Source organism: Centruroides vittatus, unplaced genomic scaffold (assembly GCF_030686945.1).
Source record: "Centruroides vittatus isolate TY-2023 unplaced genomic scaffold, ASM3068694v2 contig_301, whole genome shotgun sequence".
Classification (NCBI taxonomy): domain Eukaryota; kingdom Metazoa; phylum Arthropoda; class Arachnida; order Scorpiones; family Buthidae; genus Centruroides; species Centruroides vittatus.
In genome coordinates, this window is record NW_027121927.1 from 3,282,162 (window position 1) to 3,305,919 (window position 23,758).

Consider the following 23,758-nt stretch of genomic DNA (forward strand, 5'->3'; position numbering starts at 1 on the left):
TATATTGTTTTGCTAATCTATGTCATTTTGAGACAGTAATGTTAACTTACACTGAGCAACCTATAACAGTTTGAATTTTAAATAGATAGCAAAAGCTTATTTGTCTTTCTTCATTAAAATATTTTTTAGATGATAGAAGAATTATGATTAAGATCTCAGTTTTAAAAAATGGTGTTTTTTCTTTATGATTACAGAATCAAATTATATTGTATATTGAAATGTGAAACATTAAAGCTTTTAGCAAAGCATGGGATTGCAAATCTAAGTTATTTCTTATAATTTAATGTTGAAATTCAATATTTTCAATCTAAGAATTCACTTAAAGAAAAAAACAACATACATAAAATTGTTTTCAATTCAAAATATGTTTAAATGTGTTTATATTAATAAATATTTATTTATATGTTTATAGTTGGGAGTAGTTTTCTTGGAACTAGGAAAAGCATCACAAGCATTATTATATTTTGATAAAGCTTTAGAAATTAATCCTGAACATGAAGTAAGTTTCTTTACTTTTTCCCCCTTTATTTTAAAATCATATGTATAATTATTATTAAAAAATTTTGCTCTATTATAATTATAGAATAAAAAATAGCATTATAAATGTAATTCTCTAATTTTAATAAACATTATCTGTTCAAAAAGATTTAGTTAATTCTTTACATAGTTACAAAAATCAAAGAATCAATGGGAATATATTACTATTGGAAAGACAATATTTTAATTTTTTTAATTTTGATTAAACCCATATAACCTCATGTTGATGCTGAAGCAGTCATTGACTTTATTTCTAATTGAGTTATATTATTTGCTTATTAAATATTCATTTTTTAGCTTTAACAATGTATTAGCTTCTGGTCTACAAATGAGTCCAACTCATTAAGCCAGTTTTCCTTGGAAAAGGGGAAGAGGGAATTTCACTCTTTTACAGTTTTACATGTTATTCTCTGGAACTGGATGGCTTAGATTCATCTATAGTTGATGTAGGAAGTACATTTAATGAAAAAGTTATCATTTTCACTGTTAAGTGACTTGCAATGTATAATACAGTAGCTCCTCATTATATAGTGGATTTGGATATATCGTGCTTTCTTTGGTTTCCAAATTTTAAAAGCATCGAATAAATAAATTTTAAAGTAGCAATTGCCTTTGAATTTCTTTTTGCAATGAGATATGGTATTTTATTCTTACCATTGTCCTGACTCAAATTAAGATCAGGAGAAAAACAAAAATTATAGAAGTCAGTTTTTTATTGGTAAAGTGTTTTTTCAGGACTTCTCCATTCCATCTTCAGACCATAAAAATTAGAATCAAAAATTTGAATGTATGGTTCCATTGAGTGTTTTGGAATAAAAGTTCTTGACAAGATATAAACAATACAAATAATAAAGCAAAAATAAACTAAAATACAATAAAAACATACAAATACAAAAGGATTAAACAAACTGAAATGACACAATTATATTGTCACATAGTGGAATGGGTGATGGGGTTTAACTATTATATATATATATTAATTTATTAAATAAATAAAATATGTATACATTTATGTATTTTTGGTTCTTGAATGAAAGTTTGATATTAATATTTTTAACTGTGATATTTATTTTGAAGCAAGCCTTGATGAATTCCGCAATTCTGATTCAAGAGAGTGGAAATCCTCATTTAAGAAAAATAGCTTATGACAGGTATAGTAAATTAAAATTTTCAATTTTTCAAATTATAATATTGGCCTGAAAATGAGTTGACTTCAAATTATAAGTCAACTCCCAATTTTGGAATCTTTATTTTTTGAAAAAATTAGGACTTAACTATAAACCAATCTTTTATTATTAATTTCATTTTCATACAAAAAATTAGCAATTTCCATTTTAAAAAACTTGGAAATTAATTGAAACAATACTTCATTTCTTTCATCTATATCAGAATTTTCATAGCCATCATGATCTTCAGCTTTCTTGAATAAGTTATATTCAAGCTGTTGGTAACACATTTCTTAAAACTCTTTATAACTATTAATTCATATGCCTCTAAGTTTTTTTTTTACAATTTGTTAAATGTTTGTCTATGAGGACTAAGCTTATTAATAGGATGTAATGCACTGGTGTTTTGGTTGTTGCAAACAGAGGAAAAAACAATCTTTATTTTCACCTTATATTATGCCTGTACACACATTCTGTGTGTTTCAGACCTTCAAGTCCCTCCTCAGCAGGTTTACAAGAGCATGGTGCTAAAACAAAATTTATAAAATTTAAAATAGTATACAACAAAAATTACCTGACCACAATATATACTGTATTTACTCACATAAAAGACAGCCTCGCATATAAGACGAGGTGTGACTTTAAAGATCAAAATAAGAAAAAAAATTAGACTTATTAATACAATTCTAATTTTATTTCATTTAATCACAAGTAAAATATCAAATGCACTTAAATGCACTCATTGTCCTGCAAAAATTACTGGCAAAATGCCAGTAATTTTTGCAGGAAAAATTTTGTAGAATCGACAACATAATTTGTTCATGTAAAGCTAGACAATCAGGAACCTTTTTTTTTTGCCAATTCTTAACAGTCAAATCCACTTGCCATCAATTACACTTACGAATTTCTCTGAATTCTGATTTCCAAATAATTATCTATTTTCAAATGGAAATAGATTAAAACTTATATCAATCTCCCATGTGATTTTGGAATTTCAATCTGGAATACAATTCAAAAGCTGTGCTTTTCCTATTGCTGTTCATCTTTGCTCCTGACAATATACTAAAACGATTCAAACAATGCAGATAAAAGACTTTTGTTTTTAAATACAAGGGGGTAAGCACCTGGTAAAAAATGCGAATACATGGTTTACAAAAATTATTTGCAAAAATGCAAAAAATCTTTTGCTTGCACATATAGGACGACATAGGAATTTGAATAAATGAATAAAAACATCGTCTTATATGCAAGTAAATACGGTAGTTATCAAAACTTAATTTCCTTATCGTTTATTACCTTGATATGTAAATAAATACACAGAAGAATTCCTATCACAATATTACAAAACCTATATAAAGTTAAAACACATTTATAAAATATAATGTACCAAAATTTTCATTACAAAGATGACCCGACAAATGATGTTTAGATGTTAAAATGACTTATAATTTCTCCATTGTTAATTACTTTGATATGTACATAAATACACCAAAAAAAACTTATCATGATACTACAATATCTGTATAAGGATAAAAAATATTTGTAAAATTTATATTGTTCTAAAACGTTTAAAAAGGATTTTCTACTCAGAGCTATACTTGCAGCCACAGATGATAAATAAGATTTTTAACTTAGCATTCACCTTTATAAAGTTTCTGTTCTATCGCTCCTGTTATCAAGGATACTGTTCCACAATTGGTTGATTTCTCTGCCCAAATTATTGTTTATTCTATTGGTTTGAAGTTTTATGTAAATATGTTCGTATAACTGTCTTTTAAAATTGTTTTCTTCTTTTTTCTTTATTTTTATTGTATCTATAGCAATTTCACAACCCTCTTTATTACAATGATCTGCTACTGCTGAATTTGCACATGGTTGGGTAATTTTTGTTGTATACTATTTTAAAGTTTATAAATTTTGTTTTTGCCTCATGCTCTTGTAAACCTGCTGAGGAGGGACTTGAAGGTCCGAAACACAAAAAATGTGTACACAGGCATAATACAAGATGGAAATAAAGATTGTTTGTTTGTTTCTTTGAATAAGTTTTTTCTTCTGTTTGCAACAACCAAAACACCAGTGCATTACATCCTATTAATAAGCTTAGTCCTCGTAGACAAACATTTAACAAACCCTTTATAACTGTTTTCGACAGTCTTTCGTAATTCTACTGTTGTTCTAATTTTTACATGATTATGTGAAATTTTTACTACTATTTATACATGTAATTGATTTATGAAAATTATTATTGAATTTGTAGTTACAAATAGTCAGGAATTAATTAATGTAAATAAAATTTCTGGTTGCTTTTCTTAGTAATTTTTTTCAAATTTCATTAAAATTATACTGATCAGAAAATTGTACTCAAAGCATATGTTTTATAGAAAGAAAGATATGCATTGGACATTTAGATTATTTACTTATTGGTTCATTTTTGTCAATATCAATAAAAATTAAATGAATAAAAATTATAGAGTAAAATTGAGACAATGCACTATTCATCTTGTAGTAGGCTATCTAGCATATACATCAAACCAGGAAAGTTAGCTTTTTTGCATATTTCAACTGTGTTACTTGCAAATCTTATGATTATTGAAAATGAAACCAAAATGTGAACGTTTTGCTTTTGCTTGTATTATTTTTTTATAACTGTCTAAAATGTTTTTTATAGTCTAAATCATGCAATCATATGAAATATATAAATTTATAATTACAATTTATAATTTTCAGTAACCATTTCTTGAATTTTTGATGATTTTTCTGTTAGTAGAGACTCTTAGGCATAAAATAAAAAGTTAACAAAATAATAGTTTTGTAGAAGTTGTAAAGTACTATTTTAATTTACAACGATTATCGACTCTACCGTGTCGGAAACAACCGTTAACCTACCGGGTACTTTACTCGGATTCGCGTTAGCGTGCCAGGCCTGGACTTTAAGCGTGCACCGAATTAAATAAAGACAATATTTGTCAATAGAAAAAAATCAAAGATTTAATTAATCGTTTAGCAATAACTATGTACAATATTAAGTAAAAATCAAACAATAATTTATTCAAAGAAATTCAACAAAGTCAACCCGACAATTCTCGATTCAAATCTATGTCTAACTTAACTCTATTCCCCTTGGGAATCCGACAAAACCAAAAGTTTAACTTATAACAATAATTCTTATAAACTAGAAATCCTAATCGTCACCTCAATATACTCGGAACCTATTTCCTTAAACTCTCAAGACTTTCTCAGACTGTCGATCCAAACTTCGAATCACTTCAAAATCACCATGGAACTACTCGAGATCCTATCGGACACCTCTATTACTGCTGCGAAGCTCACCAAGCTCGTTGCTATCAGAATTCACCTCACCGTCTTCACTTGAGATTCGGGATTTATAGTGTGAGGTGACGTCACAATTCTTAATGCGGTCACTCCCCTCATTTACATACTTAAATGCTAACAATAACGTTTTTCATCGTCTGGCAGCCCTTTTTCCGACAGTTTACTCACTAACCTTTTACATTATTAGTTTTTACAATTCTTTCCGGGACGTGTTTTATTACTTAAGGTTTAGCGAGTTTATTTCGTGCTTGTGGGTTCTCCCCCCCCTCTTCTCGGTGCGGACCTATTCTTTGCCGCTCGGGGCGCGAAAATGTGCGTGAGTCCTATGGCGCTTTTCTTTCGTCGGTGAGTTGGGTTTTAATTCTTCTCTTTTTAATTACTGAAGGTGAATGGTGAGGAAACCTTCGTCCTAACAAAACATAAGCCCCAAACAAAAATAGAATAATAAGCAAAATAAAAGTAAAATAAAAATAACGCTCGGACTTGGTTCCTTACACCCCTTCCCCTTTAGAGTAAAGAGAAAGTTATTTCTCTTTTTACTTACTGCCAAAATCCTCCAACTCTTTTTTTCTTTTAAGTAGTGCGCCTTATTTACAATTGCTGCCAGGTTACAAAGGAATCCGTCCCTTACAATGATTTATCATAAGCGAGAGTGACTCGTTGCTTAGTAACTTTATTCTAACGTAATGATACAATAGAGGGGAAACTGTTGACATGTGCTCATTTCGTGTTCCAAGGTTTGTTGCCATTTTCACGCTCTAATTTGGCGTGAGCAGGGTGAAACGTTAACCCAAAATTTTGTTCTAACGATTATTATCATCTTTCTTACGCTACGGACTGATTGTCGGGTTATAATTTAGCATTGTTAATGGTTTTAGTGTGTGGTTACTCCAGTCCGTCATCGTGAGAAAAACAAAACAAAAAAATAATGTTTTTTTTTTTTTTTTCTTCCCCCCCGTAGCCAAAATCCTTTCCCTTCTAGGGACCCTTGGATTACAATTAATTTGGTCAAGGACCATCTGTAAAGAAAAATATATACCTCTGGTTTCCTTCTCTATCTTTGAGCTCTCGGCTTCCTGGTGAGACCGGCGAGTTGTCTGTAATCCACTCGTTGCATCGGTCGTAATCGTCGCTGGATGACTCCAGACGGTCTAGCTCTGGCGATGGACGGCGCTCGGGTTCCGTGATCCATCGACGATCCCGTAACGGAGTGTGATCCTCTAACGTTGCCCCTATTGGTTGCGAGTAGGGGTGTAGTAGTTTTCCTCTTTGGAAAAAGGGTGTATCGCTTCAGATTAGCGATGTGTTGACTTCCGTGGCTGGCCCCAGTGTGGGGATCTTTTATCTCGTAAACTACTGGTGAGATAATCTTAGCGATCTCGTAAGGTCCTGACCACTTAGGTGCCAATTTAGCGCTGAAGTGTCGGCTAGAAGAAGAAATAGGGTGAGCTTTTAAGACAACTAATGAACCCACCTTGAATGTATCTGGCCGTCTTCGTGAATTGTAAGCCCTTCTCTGTTTCTGTTGTGCAGTTCGCACGTTGTCTCGGGCTTGTTTTCTTATCTGTTGTAATTCTGCCCATTTTTCTCTAATAGTCGTAGGGCGACTTGGATAAGCCGTTAGACGGTCCCACGGGAGTGCAATCTCTCTCCCGAGATGTAGTTTAGCTGGCGTATATTTCGTCGAATCCTGTTCTGAAGTTCGTAAGGCCAGCGCAAATTCCGATATATGTGTGTCCCATTCTTTGTGGTTCCTTTCGATGTATGCCGCAATCATCCTACCCAAGGTGCGGTTTGTTCTTTCCGTAAAATTCGACTGAGGGTGATATGGCGTCGTCAGGATGTGCTTAATTCCGGTGCGGTTACAAACTTCCGCTAGGAGGTGAGATATGAATTGGGGTCCGTTATCGGATACTAAGATTTTTGGCATGCCATACCTGCAAAAGTATTCTTTATACATACAATTTACCACATTTTCCGCGGTAATCTTCCGCAGGGGAAAAATCTCCACCCACTTACTGAAATAATCCACCATAACAAGAAGATACTGATTACCTTTGTTGGACTTGGGATAGGGTCCCATAATGTCTACGCCTACCTTTTCCCCTGGTTCCGTTATCTCGGGGACTTGCATTAGTCCGGCCGTTTTCTTCTGGTCGAACTTCGTTATCTGGCATGTATGGCATCCTAGTACATATTCTTTTATGTCCTTTCTCATTCCAGGCCAATAGCAACGTTGTTGTATTTTTTTCGTAGTCTTTCGTACACCTAAGTGGCCAGCAGTGGGATGATTGTGTAGTTCTTGTAATACATCCTCTCGTAAGTTGTACGGAATTACTGGTCTGTAACCTCCAGTGTCATCTGTTTTCCGGCTATAATATAAAACATCATTTACTAGCCGGTAATGGGATGACTTACCTACTATTTCTGCTGACATGGCTGGGTCATTTGGTAAGTTCCCAGTCGCTAAGTAATCGTATAGTCCGCTCCACTGTGAATCAGTTCGTTGAGCGTCTATAAGGTCTTTCTCTCGTTCAAATGTTGTTACCGCTAACAATTTTGCGGTTATGTCCGAGTCGTTACTTAGTTGTGGATCTTCTAATGGACGTCTAGATAAAGCGTCTGGCAATTGATTGTCCTTTCCACTTCTATGTTGGATTTGGAAACTAAATTCCTGCAATCTTAATGCCCATCTCATTAACCTACCTGAGAGGGATGTAGAACTATTAAGCCATCGTAATGCAGAATGGTCCGTTACGACGGTGAATTTGGTTCCGTCTAGGTAGATTTTGAACTTCTCTGTAGCCCATACAATGGCTAGACATTCAAGCTCCGTGGCCGTATAGTTCCTTTCGGCTGCGTTTAAAGTACGGCTAGCGTATGCAATGACTTTCTCCTGGCAAAGCACTGCTCCCAGTCCTACCGTGCTAGCGTCTGTATATAACGTATAGGGCACACCTGGCCTAGGAAGCTGCAAAATAGGTGCAGTTATCAACTTACTTTTTAGCTTTTCAAAAGCTTGCCGGCATTCTTCCGTCCACTCCCATCGTTTCCTTTTCCGCCGTAATTGATACAATGGTTCGGCAATAGTTGCGTAATTAGGTATGAATCTACAGTACCAGCTGCACATTCCTAAAAAGGTGCTAAGATCCTTCGTATTTCTGGGCGTCGGAAACTCTCGAACGGCCCTTACTTTTTCATCTTCCGTCGCAATGCCTTTATTGCTGACTTTAAATCCCAGGTACTGAACGTCTGGGCGGCAAAAGTTACTCTTAGCCAACTTAATGGTTAGTCCTGCAGCTGCCAATCGTTTGAGTACATTGGTCAAATGTTCGATGTGTTCTGTAAAAGTAGATGAGTATATAATAATATCGTCTAAGTAAACTTGGCAATACTTCCCTTTTTCTTCCTTTAGGACTTTGTCCATTAGTCTTTGGAATGTTGCCGGGGCGTTTTTGAGTCCAAACGGCATGACCAGGAATTCATACAAGCCACTATTCGTAATAAAGCTTGTCTTCGGTCTGTCTTGTTCCTTTAATGGCACTTGCCAGTAACCAGACGATAAGTCCAAGGTAGTTATAAAGTTCGCTTCTTTAAGCGAAGTCAGTAATTCTGAAATAATCGGTAAAGGATATTTATCAGTCACTGTTACCTGATTTAGCTTTCTATAGTCAATACATAATCTCCAATCGCCCGTTTTTTTCTTGACCATGACGACCGGGGATGCCCACGGAGAATTTGATGGTTGGATGATACCATCTCTTAACATTTCCGCTATCTGGCGGTTCATTTCCTTTAACTTTACGTCAGAGTATTTATACGGACGTCCACATACTGGTGTCGCTTTGTCAGTGACGATTTCATGTTCTATCATATTAGTTAGTCCCGGCTTATCTGTAAACAGTTGCGAGTATTGCAATAATACATTTTTCAAAGTTACTAACCTTTCACCACTTAAAGTGGTTTGGAGTTCGTCCCACTTAGGTGAAATTCTCTCTTTGGGATGACTTACGTCCAAAGAAATTGTCAAATTTTTAAAGTCCATTGTTATTCTATGATTCTTGGCGAAATCACGCCCTAGTAAGCATGGCATTATAAGTCCTTTTACTACTACGCACGTCTGTCGAAGGGTAACACTTCCAATCTGGATTTTTGCCAGGAATTTTCCAATGGAGGTTCCTTTTCCTCCTTCAATGGCTAACTTAAAATTCGGTCCTGCTTGTAACCGAATATTTCTATTCTGCAAAGAAATTCTCCTCCACACTAATTCATTGATTAAAGTAAAGTCAGAACCCGTATCAATCCGGGCTGAGGTTAGTACTCCATTAATAAAAATATTTACCTCAGGCAACTTGGAGGCTTCACTCACGATTAGTCCTACGGTGGAGGTATTTGGATCCATATCGGAGACAGGATCCTCCCCTCGCTGTCTCCGGTTTAGTTTAAAGGTTTTCTTTTTCCATTACCCTTCCTTTTCCAGGTTACTTTTCTTTCGGGACTATTGGGCGTCTTGACATTTGTTTGATCATTTTGTCCTTTCCCTTTTGGACAATTCCTCGAAAAATGTCCCACCTCACCACATGAATAACAGGTCATGGGTGACTTTGCCGGTGCAAAAGTTTTCGGCTCTAGCTGCTTACTTACTTTTCGACAGTCCTTAATCTGCTTTGCACTGTCAGGAGAACCTTGGTCGTTTCGTCTAAATTCGTACTCTTTCGCAGTACGTACTAACTCGTTTAATGAATAAGAACGGCGATTTTCCAGATACTCACGTAACGGAAGAGGCATCTGGGCAACTACACATTGTATAATTTCCTCATCCCGAGCTAAAGGTCTCCACGTGCGGTATAGCTGAACTGTGGTCCATATAAACTGCTCGACTCCATTGGTTCCTGTGTATTGTCGGCTAAATAGTTCTTTAGCGACAGCTACTTCGTCAGCTAAAGGAGCGTAAAGATCCAGAAAAGATCGCTTAAACAACGGCCAACTGTTGCCGATTCGGTGGCGTCCTTCATTCTTCCACCACATTGCTGGGCTACCGCGAAGACAACTAGCGGCAGTATCAACCCATCTAGTGTTCGGTATTTGGTTTACCAGGAAATGCTGTTCGAGGTCCTGCAAGAAATCATTAGCAGTTAATGCTGACCTACCGTTAAATTGGATGGCTGGCGGCGGCGGTGCAGTCTGAAGCCAGACCATCGATGCATTAGATGTAGGCACTTCCTGTCTCGGAGTAGAAGTTTCGGGCCGTACAGCACTTGTAACGTTCGGTGTTGTTGGCTCTACAATTCCAGACGTGACACATGAAGTTAGATGAGTCACGGCGTTTGACAAGGATGACACTTGTTGCAACAGTACTGACAATTGTTGTTGCAACTGGTTATATTCGGCTCGGGTGACTGGTGCACTATCTTCCATTTTTTTTGAGATTACGAGGTGTTATTCCTCTAAGCTAAAGTCAATATCAACAAAGAAAGCAACAAAGTCTAATATTAACCTTTAGAGTCCCTGTTCGGGCGCCAGTTGTAAAGTACTATTTTAATTTACAACGATTATCGACTCTACCGTGTCGGAAACAACCGTTAACCTACCGGGTACTTTACTCGGATTCGCGTTAGCGTGCCAGGCCTGGACTTTAAGCGTGCACCGAATTAAATAAAGACAATATTTGTCAATAGAAAAAAATCAAAGATTTAATTAATCGTTTAGCAATAACTATGTACAATATTAAGTAAAAATCAAACAATAATTTATTCAAAGAAATTCAACAAAGTCAACCCGACAATTCTCGATTCAAATCTATGTCTAACTTAACTCTATTCCCCTTGGGAATCCGACAAAACCAAAAGTTTAACTTATAACAATAATTCTTATAAACTAGAAATCCTAAGCGTCACCTCAATATACTCGGAACCTATTTCCTTAAACTCTCAAGACTTTCTCAGACTGTCGATCCAAACTTCGAATCACTTCAAAATCACCTTGGAACTACTCGAGATCCTATCGGACACCTCTATTACTGCTGCGAAGCTCACCAAGCTCGTTGCTATCAGAATTCACCTCACCGTCTTCACTTGAGATTCGGGATTTATAGTGTGAGGTGACGTCACAATTCTTAATGCGGTCACTCCCCTCATTTACATACTTAAATGCTAACAATAACGTTTTTCATCGTCTGGCAGCCCTTTTTCCGACAGTTTACTCACTAACCTTTTACATTATTAGTTTTTACAATTCTTTCCGGGACGTTTTTATTACTTAAGGTTTAGCGAGTTTATTTCGTGCTTGTGGGTTCTCCCCCCCCTCTTCTCGGTGCGGACCTATTCTTTGCCGCTCGGGGCGCGAAAATGTGCGTGAGTCCTATGGCGCTTTTCTTTCGTCGGTGAGTTGGGTTTTAATTCTTCTCTTTTTAATTACTGAAGGTGAATGGTGAGGAAACCTTCGTCCTAACAAAACATAAGCCCCAAACAAAAATAGAATAATAAGCAAAATAAAAGTAAAATAAAAATAACGCTCGGACTTGGTTCCTTACAAAGTTACCAAAACTGATTCTGTTAAATATGATAAAAACAATTGATTACTTACAGTTGTGCCATACACTTAATCCCTAAACTTAGTATGAGACTGCTGCATGACATATCACAACATGGCTGATATTTAATATTACTAAAAAATGGACACACTGAATTTTAATGTCAGTTTAACTGTACTGTAGATAATTAAGATTGAAAGAAACTTTAATTGGACTCAAATATAAGTTGAAGCCTGAATATAGGTTGAGAGCAATTTTTCTTTCTTTAAAACTGGAGAAAAACATCAAGTAAAATTCAGGCCAATATGGTATTTAATTCTTTTAAGATTTTAAATTTATTATAAAATTAGAACATATTAAATTTCTTTTTATTGGTGTTTAATTTGATGATGATTTTACTGTGTTTTTATACAAATAGTCCACAATAGTGTATATTTTGCAGAAAATCAGTAGAACAAATATAAAACGTTTGCATAACCTCCATCATAAATCATTGCTCCACCATAAATCCCATGCCTATGGAGCAGCTGTTTTTCCATAGATATGAGTTTTTAATTGTAATTGAACTGAAAATCTGCATATAACTTGCACTTTCTAATTTACTTAAAGTATCTTATATTCATTTCATGTAATTTTTTTTAAGTGAGGAAAAGCAAAAAGTGTGCTTCAAAAGACACACCTTATATAATATCTGAATATTTTAAAAATAGTTTGTTGAATTTTATATTGTGTCACTATCTCAAATTAATCAATTAAATTGAAAAATTGTCATTAAAATTTAGTTTCTATGTGTATTTTTTTTTCTTATGTGATAGTGAAGATTCCTGAAATGATATACAATTTTTGTATATCGTTTTCCTGAAAGTGAAGATTCAATCCATTTGAATCTTCCTGAAAGTGAATATAATTGCATGTTTGAAATTCAAGTTCATAACAACTATATAGTTTTGAACTTGAGTTGTAACTATTTACATATTAAATTACATAGTACAGAGAAATGAAGCACCTTAACTGTCATAACTTTTTCTTTACAGATTATATTTGTTATTACAAAAAGGAAAAGCAAATGAAAGAATTTACTTTAATCTTGGTATGCTTGCAATGGATGACAAACAGATGAAAATTGCAGAAACTTGGTTTAAGAAGGCTATTGAGGTTGGTATTTTAGATTTGTTGAAATATTTTTGTTAAAAATATATGAATTATTTAAGAATTTAAATTTAAGATTATAGTAACAAAAATACAATACAGTAGGTCCTTGTTTTATGCAGGATTGATATACAGAGATTCATATTTCTCAGATGTAGATGGTTTGGTTAATCCTTGAATACTTGGCTAATTCTAACTATTAAGGCATGTATTGATTATATTTTTCTTATGAAATTCATTGTGGAGGAAAAGCAATGGTACAAAAATTAGAAGCTATTTTCTACAGCCTGCCTATGAGAAAAATTATCAAAATGAAACAAAAATAGGTTCTAATTCATACACAAAGAAAGAAGAAAAGTTTTTTATGTTTATAGCATGCAAGTTGTATAAAAATAAAAACTATAAAAGTAAAATAAATCAACAAACACCTTTTTAGGCTGCTGGAATTTGCTTTTATTTACCAAATGTTTTCATCCTTGTCTAATAGGCCATCTTCAGGCTAGTGATCTTTCTTGGAATGTTTTTTACTGTTAAATATCGTTCAAAAATAGAACACAAAAAAGAATAACTGTTTTAACTGAATAAATATTTGAATATAAAGCCAAAAGAAATAAAAATTAATATAAGTAATGAATAACAGTAAAATGTAAAATAAATAACTCAAAAATGTACAAAAAGTATAGTAGAAATGAGGCAATTATGACCTAACAAACTTATTCTGTACAATGTATTTTAATGTGATTGCTAAACTGTCAGCATCTCTTGCATTAATGCAGTTATCCTTCAACATGCTTTTGTATATTTCACTTTTTTCAGTGTTCTGTGCCAATGTAGGGAAGTGTGTCGACTTAATGATGATTGTCTCTTTCTTTTTATCACTGAGCCTTCAGTCTGCATCATCTTGGAGAGTACTGTGTTATTGCGTCCCTTCTTACATTATATTGATGTTCTTTAAGTCTAATTTTCAAGTTCCTTATGGTGACACCAATGTAATCCTTGTCTATCTTCAACTGTACACACCTGCTATTTCTTTTGTTTCTAATCTATCGTTATCATTTCTTAAAATTTGCTACATAGTTGGTGCTCTTTTTACAATTTATTAGACCCTTTATGTTATGCAATTTCTTTCATAATGTTAGTTATATCTCTATTAAAGGTGAATTCCATGGTTCCACTATGTTTGCTGTTTTTTGTCCTAGGTTTGTTATCTTCAAACCTCCTAATCAGACCTTCTATGGTGCTAGTTCTATATCCTAGTGTTGTAGCTATTTGTTTAGTTCTGTATAGCTCCTTCATTCTGTTTATTACATTATCACAATATAAAAAGGCTCTTCTAATGAGTGCCTGGAATGCCACTAATTTATATTGATAAGGATCATTTGAATTGGAAGGCATGTACAGTGTGCTTTGTGTCGGCTTTCTTAGAGAGAAATATAGAATTTAAAAACGTAAGGATACACACGAGTGTATACAACAAGCACATTCTTCAATAAAGTTATTGGCAAAAATGAAAAATCTCTCTTGTTTTTATTTAAAATCCAAATGGACTTTTTAGCCAACCCAATAATTTGACATTTGTATCTAGTTTTTTGTTTAAATAAATTATTTTGTTTTGGTATAAATGATATGTGATATTTCTAGATTAATATTTTTATGTAATATGAACAATGTTGAATGATTTATTTGATAAACTTTATGACTAACAAATGATGTAATGCAAATCAGATCTAATTGAAAAATATAAAAATTAATGTGTGTAATAAGAATGATTTTTCTCTATTAATAAAATTCTAATATTGGTTTATTTTTAATAGAAAACTTTAATTTTAATAAGATCTATTCAAATCCAAAATTAGTGTAAACAAACTGCAGAATTTTTCAAATAATAATTATGGTTGTTTAGTTTTATTTTTTCAATACTTCAGCTTAGAGAAGATTTCCGTAGTGCACTCTTCAATCTTGCCTTATTGCTCTCAGACTCTCATCGTCCATTAGAAGCTGTACCTTATCTCAGACAATTATTAAAGGTAATTTTTTATTCAGTTATTAAAACAAAATTTAGATTGTAGTTATATCAAATTTTTAAAAATTTTATGACTTATATAATTTATTACAATAAAGAAATAAAAATTTGTAATTTTGTTACTGAAATTTATATTACACTGATATTTTTATGCAGATAAATTTAATAAAGTGATTTTAAGATATAAATTTTTATTTTAAATAATATAAAATAAATCATCATTGTTGTTTTGATTTGAAAAGTAAAAAATTCAGCATAAAAATATTTGAATACTAATTTTCAAACATATTTATACTTTTTGCTAAATTAGATTCTATATACTAGAATATTTAAATGTACAAAAATGAAATAATAAAAATTAATATTAGCCAAACAATTTCCAAATATGTTGTTGTTTGTGTCTGTTGGTCAGATGAAAATTAATGATTCATAATAATTTCTTGCTGATAGAGATGAAGTTCTTTCAATTAATAGTTAGAAAATATATATAAATATCAAGTTTAATAATTTGAAAGTATTCAGAGAGAGAGAATGTGTTTGATATGGAATTTAAATCTACAATATCAGAAAGCTGGGTAGAAATATTTTCAGTTAAAAGTTATCTCTGAATTTAGCTTAACCCACTCCATGCTGAAAACCTTTAGCATTAAGTAAATAGGTGGAATTCATTATGTGGTGCATTTTTGCATTTTTTGGGTAATTATTTAAATTGCGATATTTCACTTTAATATCTCACTATATTCAATCTGTTTTTTGTGTTTGATTAAAAACATATTACAGTTTATGACTGTTTAAGTTTTAGTTTTATACATATTTAAAATAATATTAAGTTTACGGACAAATGTGAAGTTTACGAACAAAAGAAAAAAAATTAATTTACAGAGAATCACTGAACTTTGTACATCTATTAGATAGAAACATCTGTCCTCTTTTAAACAAAACAAACCGCAGCTCTCTACCTAGAGCAGGGGAGAAGTTATTGCCATTATTCACACTATGTCTCTAATTACTTAGCTGGGAGAGTAGTCCGATTAATCAGCTGTACGACTGACATGGCGTTGCTCTTATTTTTGTAAAATAATTAAATGTATTCAAAATATATATGAATTCATTTGACAAAAATTTTAAAGCCAATTAACAGCACAAACATCTTCCATAGACTTACTATAGAAAAGTGGAGTTTCCCGGGAATATTTATCGCTAGATAGTTTTAAAAACATATTTTCTTGCCTAAATATTGACAAATTAGCTAATTTAATGTCTAAGTGCATTAAATTAGTTAATTAGAGCTAAAAATTGATTTAAAAAGCGAATTTACTGTGATTGTTTACATTTTACTTCAAAGGTTGGAGGCGGGGCTTTTCACGGCAATTTTTTCCTTTCACAAGTCTGTGATTAGTTAAAGTAATGTCAACAAAGACAGAAGATACCCAATAAAACCATAGAAGGAGTTTCCCTTTGATTGTTTTCAGCCAACTGTATAGTTAACTGTGAAGATTTACTGTAGAATAGTAGGGGAATGTATTTACCGAAATATTTATGGCCCAGGGGTGGTAACAAAACACTTATTGGCTTAAACAAAGTCAATTGACCTACAGAAGAGTGAATCAAAGCTAAGATTGCTGGAAAACTCGAATATAACGCAAATTAATCAAATTTTTTAATTAATTTTTTAATTTACACCGATCGGTGCATTTTGCATTACTGATGAACGGAGAAGTCACGTGATATACACCGATCGGTAGCTAACCGCATGGAAAAGATTAAAGAACTTGTGTAACATAACATCCATTTTAGATGATGTGAGTTTCATTTTCATTTGAAACAGTTTATTCCTTGGATCTTTAGACAAACCTTAAATCTGGAAATTGTTCAGTACGACAATTATAACTTAATGATTTTATTGACAAATTATTGTATTTTTCATTTAGTCACATTAAAAATTCCCCAGTTACAAATGCACCAGTTTTTGTTGATATAGAAATATTAAAATTGTTTACTAAAAAGATAAAAATTATTTAATAATAGAGAAAAAATTTTTCTGTATTACTAAATTTTTATTCAGTATTTTGGTATTAAAATAATTTTATTATTGTGTCAATAAAAGTAATTGCTGGTTGATTTCTTAGACTAGAAAGTTTAAAGACTAAAGTTAAAATGTGATTATAGTTCTGAAGTTGGAGAATGAAAAAAAAAAAACTGGTTAGAAGAATTGATAACATTAATCATGTCATCATAAATCCATACTTATTCCAATACAAGAAGAATGTAAATTCATATTTGTTGAATTTGCTATTAATCATAGAGAATGATGTGAATGTTACTTTCATCATAAATGAATTTATTAATTATTTAGTTATAAGTGTATGAACTATACAGCTTGTAGAATCAATTGTGTATTTAAGTACAGTACACATACAGATGTAGTGATCACATTAATGAAATTTTTTTTGTTGACAAATGATTTGCAAGGATTTCAATTTTTAAGAACTTTATTAAATTCTTAATATTTTTATATTACTATCAAATATTTTGCTAAATAATTTTGTTTGAATAAATTAAAATGAACAATTATTTTAATATAACATTATGTATTTAATAATTAATGACACCATCAAATTTATAGAAAATTCTTTTTATTATTGATTCTAATATTTTATATTTGACATTTATAGCATCATACAGATCATGTCAAAGGATTAATTTTGTTGGGTGATATTTATATCAATCATGTAAAAGATTTGGATGCAGCTCAAGAGGTATGAATTTTATAAATGCTTTTCTTTGATACATCAGTGTTCTTCAGTATTATGTTGTTTATTTTATTTTATAACATTATTTTAATCTTTGTGAGCTAATGAAACATTTCTATTTAATATTGATTGTTTGAAAAACTCAATTTTTCATTATTTATTTTACAATGTTATTGATATCTTCATATGGATGTCAAATTAATGATAAATCAACTAACTTTTTTTAACTATTGTTAAGAATTTTAAATTTATTTTAATTATTCTATTTCATTTTATATATAAAAATATAAGACAGTATTCTAACTTTTAGTAAAAAATTTTACATATACAGTAAAACTCTGATTATGATGTAACGTAAACCAATGTTATCTTGGATAACAAAAACTCAGAAAAAACAGATGGCCACAGCCATTTTAGGTTAAAAATTATGAACATAAAAGATTCATGTGGTATTTCACTTTTAGCATCTTTTTATACCTTAGTGAATTTAATCATATATAAGAGCAACATTTTTTACATTGTTTGTTCTGTAGCTAATATGTACAATAATTCTTAGAATAAAAATTAGTTACATTTTAATGTGAATGGTTTGTTTCACATTGAAGTTAAATGATAAAAAGTAACAGAAACAAATCATTTTGTATTATCTTACCATTTTTGACATCTAACACCTAACTCTCAGAACCAGAGTCAGAGCTTGGACTTTTTTCTCCCAAACTGTCTTAAAGTGATTGTAATATGTAAGCCTATTTTATTACAATAAATTTAATTTTAATTTGTAAAGTGTAAGTCTCTGTGCTTGTCATCACTACCTCAATATGACTTCCTCCTCTTGCATCACAAAACATGAAAGGCAAGTGACTCTACTCTTTAAGGTAGGGTGTTTTCCCAACAAAGTGTCTGTATTTTCTCACAAAAAAGTATATTCACTTACAGGTTTACTTAACCTCAGATAATCAGAGTTCTACTGTATATTATATTTTATATGTCAATATTAAAATGGAGAGAAAATTATATTGGAAAAATGATATTGCCTAATGATGCATACTTTATTACACACTCCAGATAGAGATTGAATGTTAAGTTGAAATGTTTCAAGATTGGGCATTTAACTGTTGCTTGAGATTCAGTTTTTCAAATATCACATAGAATTTTCAGTTTAGATTACTTAATTGATAAAAATATTTTCTGCAATAATGACCACAAAGATAATTGCTTCGGATATATTATCTATTCTTCTCATTATTGCTGACTTATTTATTCCATTTAATGATCTTTTCTCAATAATTTTGCTGCATAATATTTTAATTAACTATTAATCTTATTGCTGCCAAAATATATGTAAAAAACTATCAACACTCCTTTTGAAGAAAAATCAATTCTCTCCCTTATTTTATTTAATTTTATAATTTCATGAAATTAATCTTGCATTGACTTAAATGAAAAATTTTTACATAGAGAATAATAATTGTGAAATTATTAAAAATAATACATAATGAGGTTCATAACAAAAACATATGTTAACTGCAAGAATAAATAAAGATGTTTACTTTTAATGTATAGAACTGAGTGCAATGGATCTCTACTGTCTTCAGGATTTAATTTACAAATGTTGAAGTTTATCTAATAAATTAAGATGAATGGCAAACTTGCTATTTTACAGCTGAAAAAAAAAAAAAAAAGATATTTGTGACACATTAAATGCTTCTAATGTTATAACAAAAATGATCTATTTGGCATTTTTTGAATAAATGCTCATCAAACCATGATTGATGTTTCATTTTCAATTGCATATCAGGCTTTGAAAATTTTGATGCTACATAAACTTTAATGTATAATTAAAAGAAAGTACACTTGAATATTTTTGATAGCCAAAAACTGAAAATTTGTTTGTAATGTATGGAAAAGTTACTTGCAATGTTAATATATTTCAATGAATATTTTCCCCACAAGTTAAACTGTAATTTTTGAAAATAAATATTGCAATTCATTATAAGGTAGGTAGTGGATACACTATAACTATATTCTATATCTCTTATAAAAAGTTGTTATAATTACAATTGAGATGTCAGATATGAAATGAAAGCCAAATAGATTAAGTTTAAATAGCTTAAAAATTATGTAGAAAATGCATCTAAATTTTTAGTGCAAGTAATTGTATATTATAGTCATATGATATTTTTCTTAATTCGGAATTATTATTCTTTTTAAAGGGTAATAATTCTTAATTTTTTTTACATATTGTTGATACAAAAACTAAAGAAATTATAAATAATTAAAATAAAATTATAGAAATTGTTCTGAAAACTCTCTATATATATGTATTGCAATATAGTTTGATGCTTCAGTTATAGTAAGCAAATGCTTGGTGAAAATTTCAAACCAGCAATTACACTAATATTTATAAATAAAGTTGAGATTTTTTCAAATAATATCTCAATTGACATTGAGATACTATTTTAAATATAAGTAAAAGGTTAGCATTATTAAAAGTGGAGCAGGTATTATTCACATTTTAGTTTTCTTTGCTCATAGTGCTGCTATAAATATATTGATATGGTTATATTAAAAAAATATTTTAATTGCTCACTAATTACATTTTTAGTGCTATTTGAAAATACTACAGTTTGAACCATCAAATATTCAGGCCTTACATAATTTGTGTGTCGTGTATGTGGAAAGAGGACATTTAGTTAAAGCCGAAAGATGCCTTACGAAAGCCATTTCTTTGGCCCCCCAAGAAGATTATATTCAGCGTCACTTGCGAATAGTCAAGGCGAGAATATCAAAACAGCAGAAACGGCTAGGGGATGCCTCAAATGATCTTTCCAGAAAGGACGAGGGTTCCCATACAGAACAGACATTAGGGAATGAGAGACCGCTGTCAGCAACACTTCCGTCAAAGGTAGATTTTGGACAGAATAAATTTGCAAAGGACACATCATCTGAAGTTTCCCTGAGGAGAAGCGGACGGAATGTCTCGACAGAATCATAAGTTGATCGTCAAAACGATGAATAATTTTTGGTGCTACGTGTGGTGCATTTTGAAATCACATCATGTAATAAAGTCATATTGTAAATTTTACACATTTGATGCATATTATAATCTATATTTTTGTATATTAAGTATGCATTTAAAAGAACAGATCAATCTAATGTTATCAAATAAAAGTATGATAATCAATATATAATTAAGAATATTTCAAGCGATGTTTAAGAAATGTTATTGTTTAGAATTGTACAGTACATTAACTTTACTCTTCTAGGTAATGTACAATATAAAATGGGTGATATCTTCTCTCAGTAATGAGGAATCAGTGAAGCAAATAATAATAGCTGTGATTAACTTATTATTACTATGCAAATTACTTTAGGTGTGGGAAGAATTTTTTGTCTGTATATAAAATATTTGTCCAGTTTATTATTGATAACCCATAGATGTTACAAGTGAATCTTATATGCATATTTCTAAATCTCTTCTTGTGAAGTATTTTAATCTCATTCTGTCAAAGTTTGTTTTTTTTTTTTTTTTTTGTGCTGGAATTTAATTTTTTGATAATGTTATGACTATTATGAATATATTTGAAGCCAAGTACATACATATCATTGTCCGAGAGTTATATACGCCATACTATAATGATGAGATGCAATGCATTATATCAAATTGTTATCCTACAAATGTATCAAATTGCACCTTTTATGGCAGTTAACTTTATATGTACAATATTTTCATAAATTGGTATAAATGTTTATAATTATTTAACAATTGTATTAAAGAAAAAAATATATAAATTCTTTACATTTAATTATTAAATCTTTTCATATATATATATTAAATGCAACAGATAAATTCTCTTTTTTGATGAATAAATAGATCTAATGTGTTTGTAAATATTACTATTTGTCAAATAATAATTTCTGTTGTTGGTGGAATAGATACATAGAAATGTATAATTATTAGTTTCGTCACTTTTTAAGGGCTAATTTTGTTAATAATTAATAACCAAAATAACATCCAATGTATAATACTTGTATACTGTCTCAAAGCAAACCAAGATCTAGAAAATTAAAATATATATTTAGCTTAGATAAGAATTAGTTTATGTTAGATTAACATCAGTAAATCTTTGAGGTACTTATTTTTTGTTAACAAAAAATTTCAATCTGAACTTGATTTATATATATTTAGTTTATATATTGAACACACTAGCAGGCATCTTCCTTTATTCAGAAAGTCAGAGTTTTCAGTTAATTCATTAACAATAATGCTTTTCTGAAGTTAAATTTATAAGGTATCAAGGCAAAGGTGTTGTAGCTAACAATTTGTGATACAGTACAATCCTTTCTCAGAACAAATGTTTTAATTTTCTGAATCTTGGTTCATTCTTTGTAGAATAAATATGATTCGTATGCTGTTACATATTTTAAATGTCATTCTATCTTTATCATTATTTATCATGCTCTATTTTAATGAAATATCATTTAAAAAGATACAATCAATCATAACATATCATAATCAAATTATTATTATTATTTTTTTTTTTTTGAAATTTATGAACTAGTTGTAAGAAAATAATCAAAAAAGAATTTGTTTTATTCATAAACAATTTAGGCTTTAGCTGTGTAGCTTACCACTAGTTAACTGTGCAATTTAATGACTCATTTTGTGCCAATGAGCAAAAGGAATGCTGCTTATAATTTTTAGTTCCTATTTTAAAATTATCTGTTAAAAACATTAGATCTGTCTATTCACAAAAGGTAGTATTCAGTTCTGTTGTTTGTGCATCAAACTTATATCACATACATATTAATTTTTTATTAGAGTTTTATTTGTAATTATTTTTAAGTATAGATCAAGGAACTCTAATGTTGTGTCAGTTGGAATTTATTGACACGTACGTACATTTTAAAATTTATACGCCATATTAATAAATGTACATGCTTGTGATGGATGTATTTCACAAGCCTTAACTAATACAAAGTATTGAACGGTTTTCTAAAAAACATTGTCATGTCTTCAGATGTACTGCGTATCATATTACGTAGTTCTGGTATCAAGTTTTAAGAAAATTTTTTTGATGTTGTATTTAATGGAATTAAATGTTAAGATCTAAAAGTTTTTAAATTATAATTTTTTTGCCTAATAAAATTTTTGGAAAAGTTTTTTCCTAAAATCTAAACTGTTCTGTTTCTATATACAAATGTGAACTTTTTAGAAATTTCCATCACATAAATATTGATTTTGCATTAAATGGATCATGTATACTAAATATTGTATATATTTGATATATTATAATTCAAAATTTAACTAGGTAAATTTTATTTAGTGATTTCTAAAAATTAAACATACTAAATAAGTAGTATGTAAGTTATAGCTAAATAAATAATTGAAATTAGAATCTCTCTAAGGAAGAAAAATCAGGAACAAAATAAAGTGAAATACAACAGATAGTTTAATTTTAAGGAAATTATATCAAAGATTTTTGGACATACTGTATCTGGAAATTTTAAAATGCATTCTTAGATGCAATTATTGGGGCAATTCTGCACGATCCTTCAATTTAAGGATCCAATTTTGTAACTTCAAACTCTCTATATCATCAAAATATTCATTGTTGTGGACAGTTCAACTGAACTTCATCTTGGATAATAAAATTGTAATTTGAAGGAATGCAAAGCTATTGTGGGAGATTATTGAATTTCATATAGGTGTATGCTCACAAGTCATTTTTGGAAGTTGCACAGCCATGGAAAATATTTGTTCTAGAATATAAATTTAGATAGGGTAAAACTTTCTATATCCATAGAAGTACAATCTACATAAAGTATTAATCTGTAGATTTTATTCATTCTAAAAAACATAATAGAGAAATATAGATTGTTTGATTCAGAAGCATTCAAAGTATTCAATTACCAATATTCCAAAGCATTCAATTACCAATTACCAAAGCATTCAATTACCAATATTTGACATATTATCTGTCCTGAAAAATGTTGATTGTAATTGTAGATCTTTTGATGTGTTGCAGAAAGAATTTGTGATCCAAGATGATTTTATAGAACTACTCGTATAATGGTACAAAGTGGTTCAGCCAAACCATGGTCTAAATTAGTGTTTCTCAACCTTTTATGACCTTTGGTCCCTTTTGAGCTTGGTATTTTCCTGCAGCTTCCCATAATGGTAGCTTGGGGAAAAATTTAAAAGTAAACATTAAAAATTTCACCACTTTTTTAAATATTACAAAATGGGTTTTTAATTAAAATA

General features: G+C 30.7%; 1 protein-coding gene across 3 annotated transcripts in view; it reads left to right on the top strand.

Moving 5' to 3' along the window:
• The window catches only part of LOC136972761 (protein O-mannosyl-transferase Tmtc3-like), a 78,698-nt gene extending 56,025 nt beyond the window's left edge, over positions 1–22,673 (top strand). For all 3 annotated transcript variants that reach the window (XM_067267389.1, XM_067267390.1, XM_067267391.1), the window contains exons 16-21: positions 413–499; positions 1,615–1,688; positions 12,603–12,723; positions 14,643–14,744; positions 17,416–17,499; positions 20,099–22,673. In XM_067267389.1, the coding sequence (XP_067123490.1) occupies positions 413–499; positions 1,615–1,688; positions 12,603–12,723; positions 14,643–14,744; positions 17,416–17,499; positions 20,099–20,488 (858 nt within the window). In that variant the 3' untranslated portion in view covers positions 20,489–22,673. The remainder of the gene's footprint in view (positions 1–412; positions 500–1,614; positions 1,689–12,602; positions 12,724–14,642; positions 14,745–17,415; positions 17,500–20,098) is intronic.
• Positions 22,674–23,758: the final 1,085 nt, after the last annotated feature.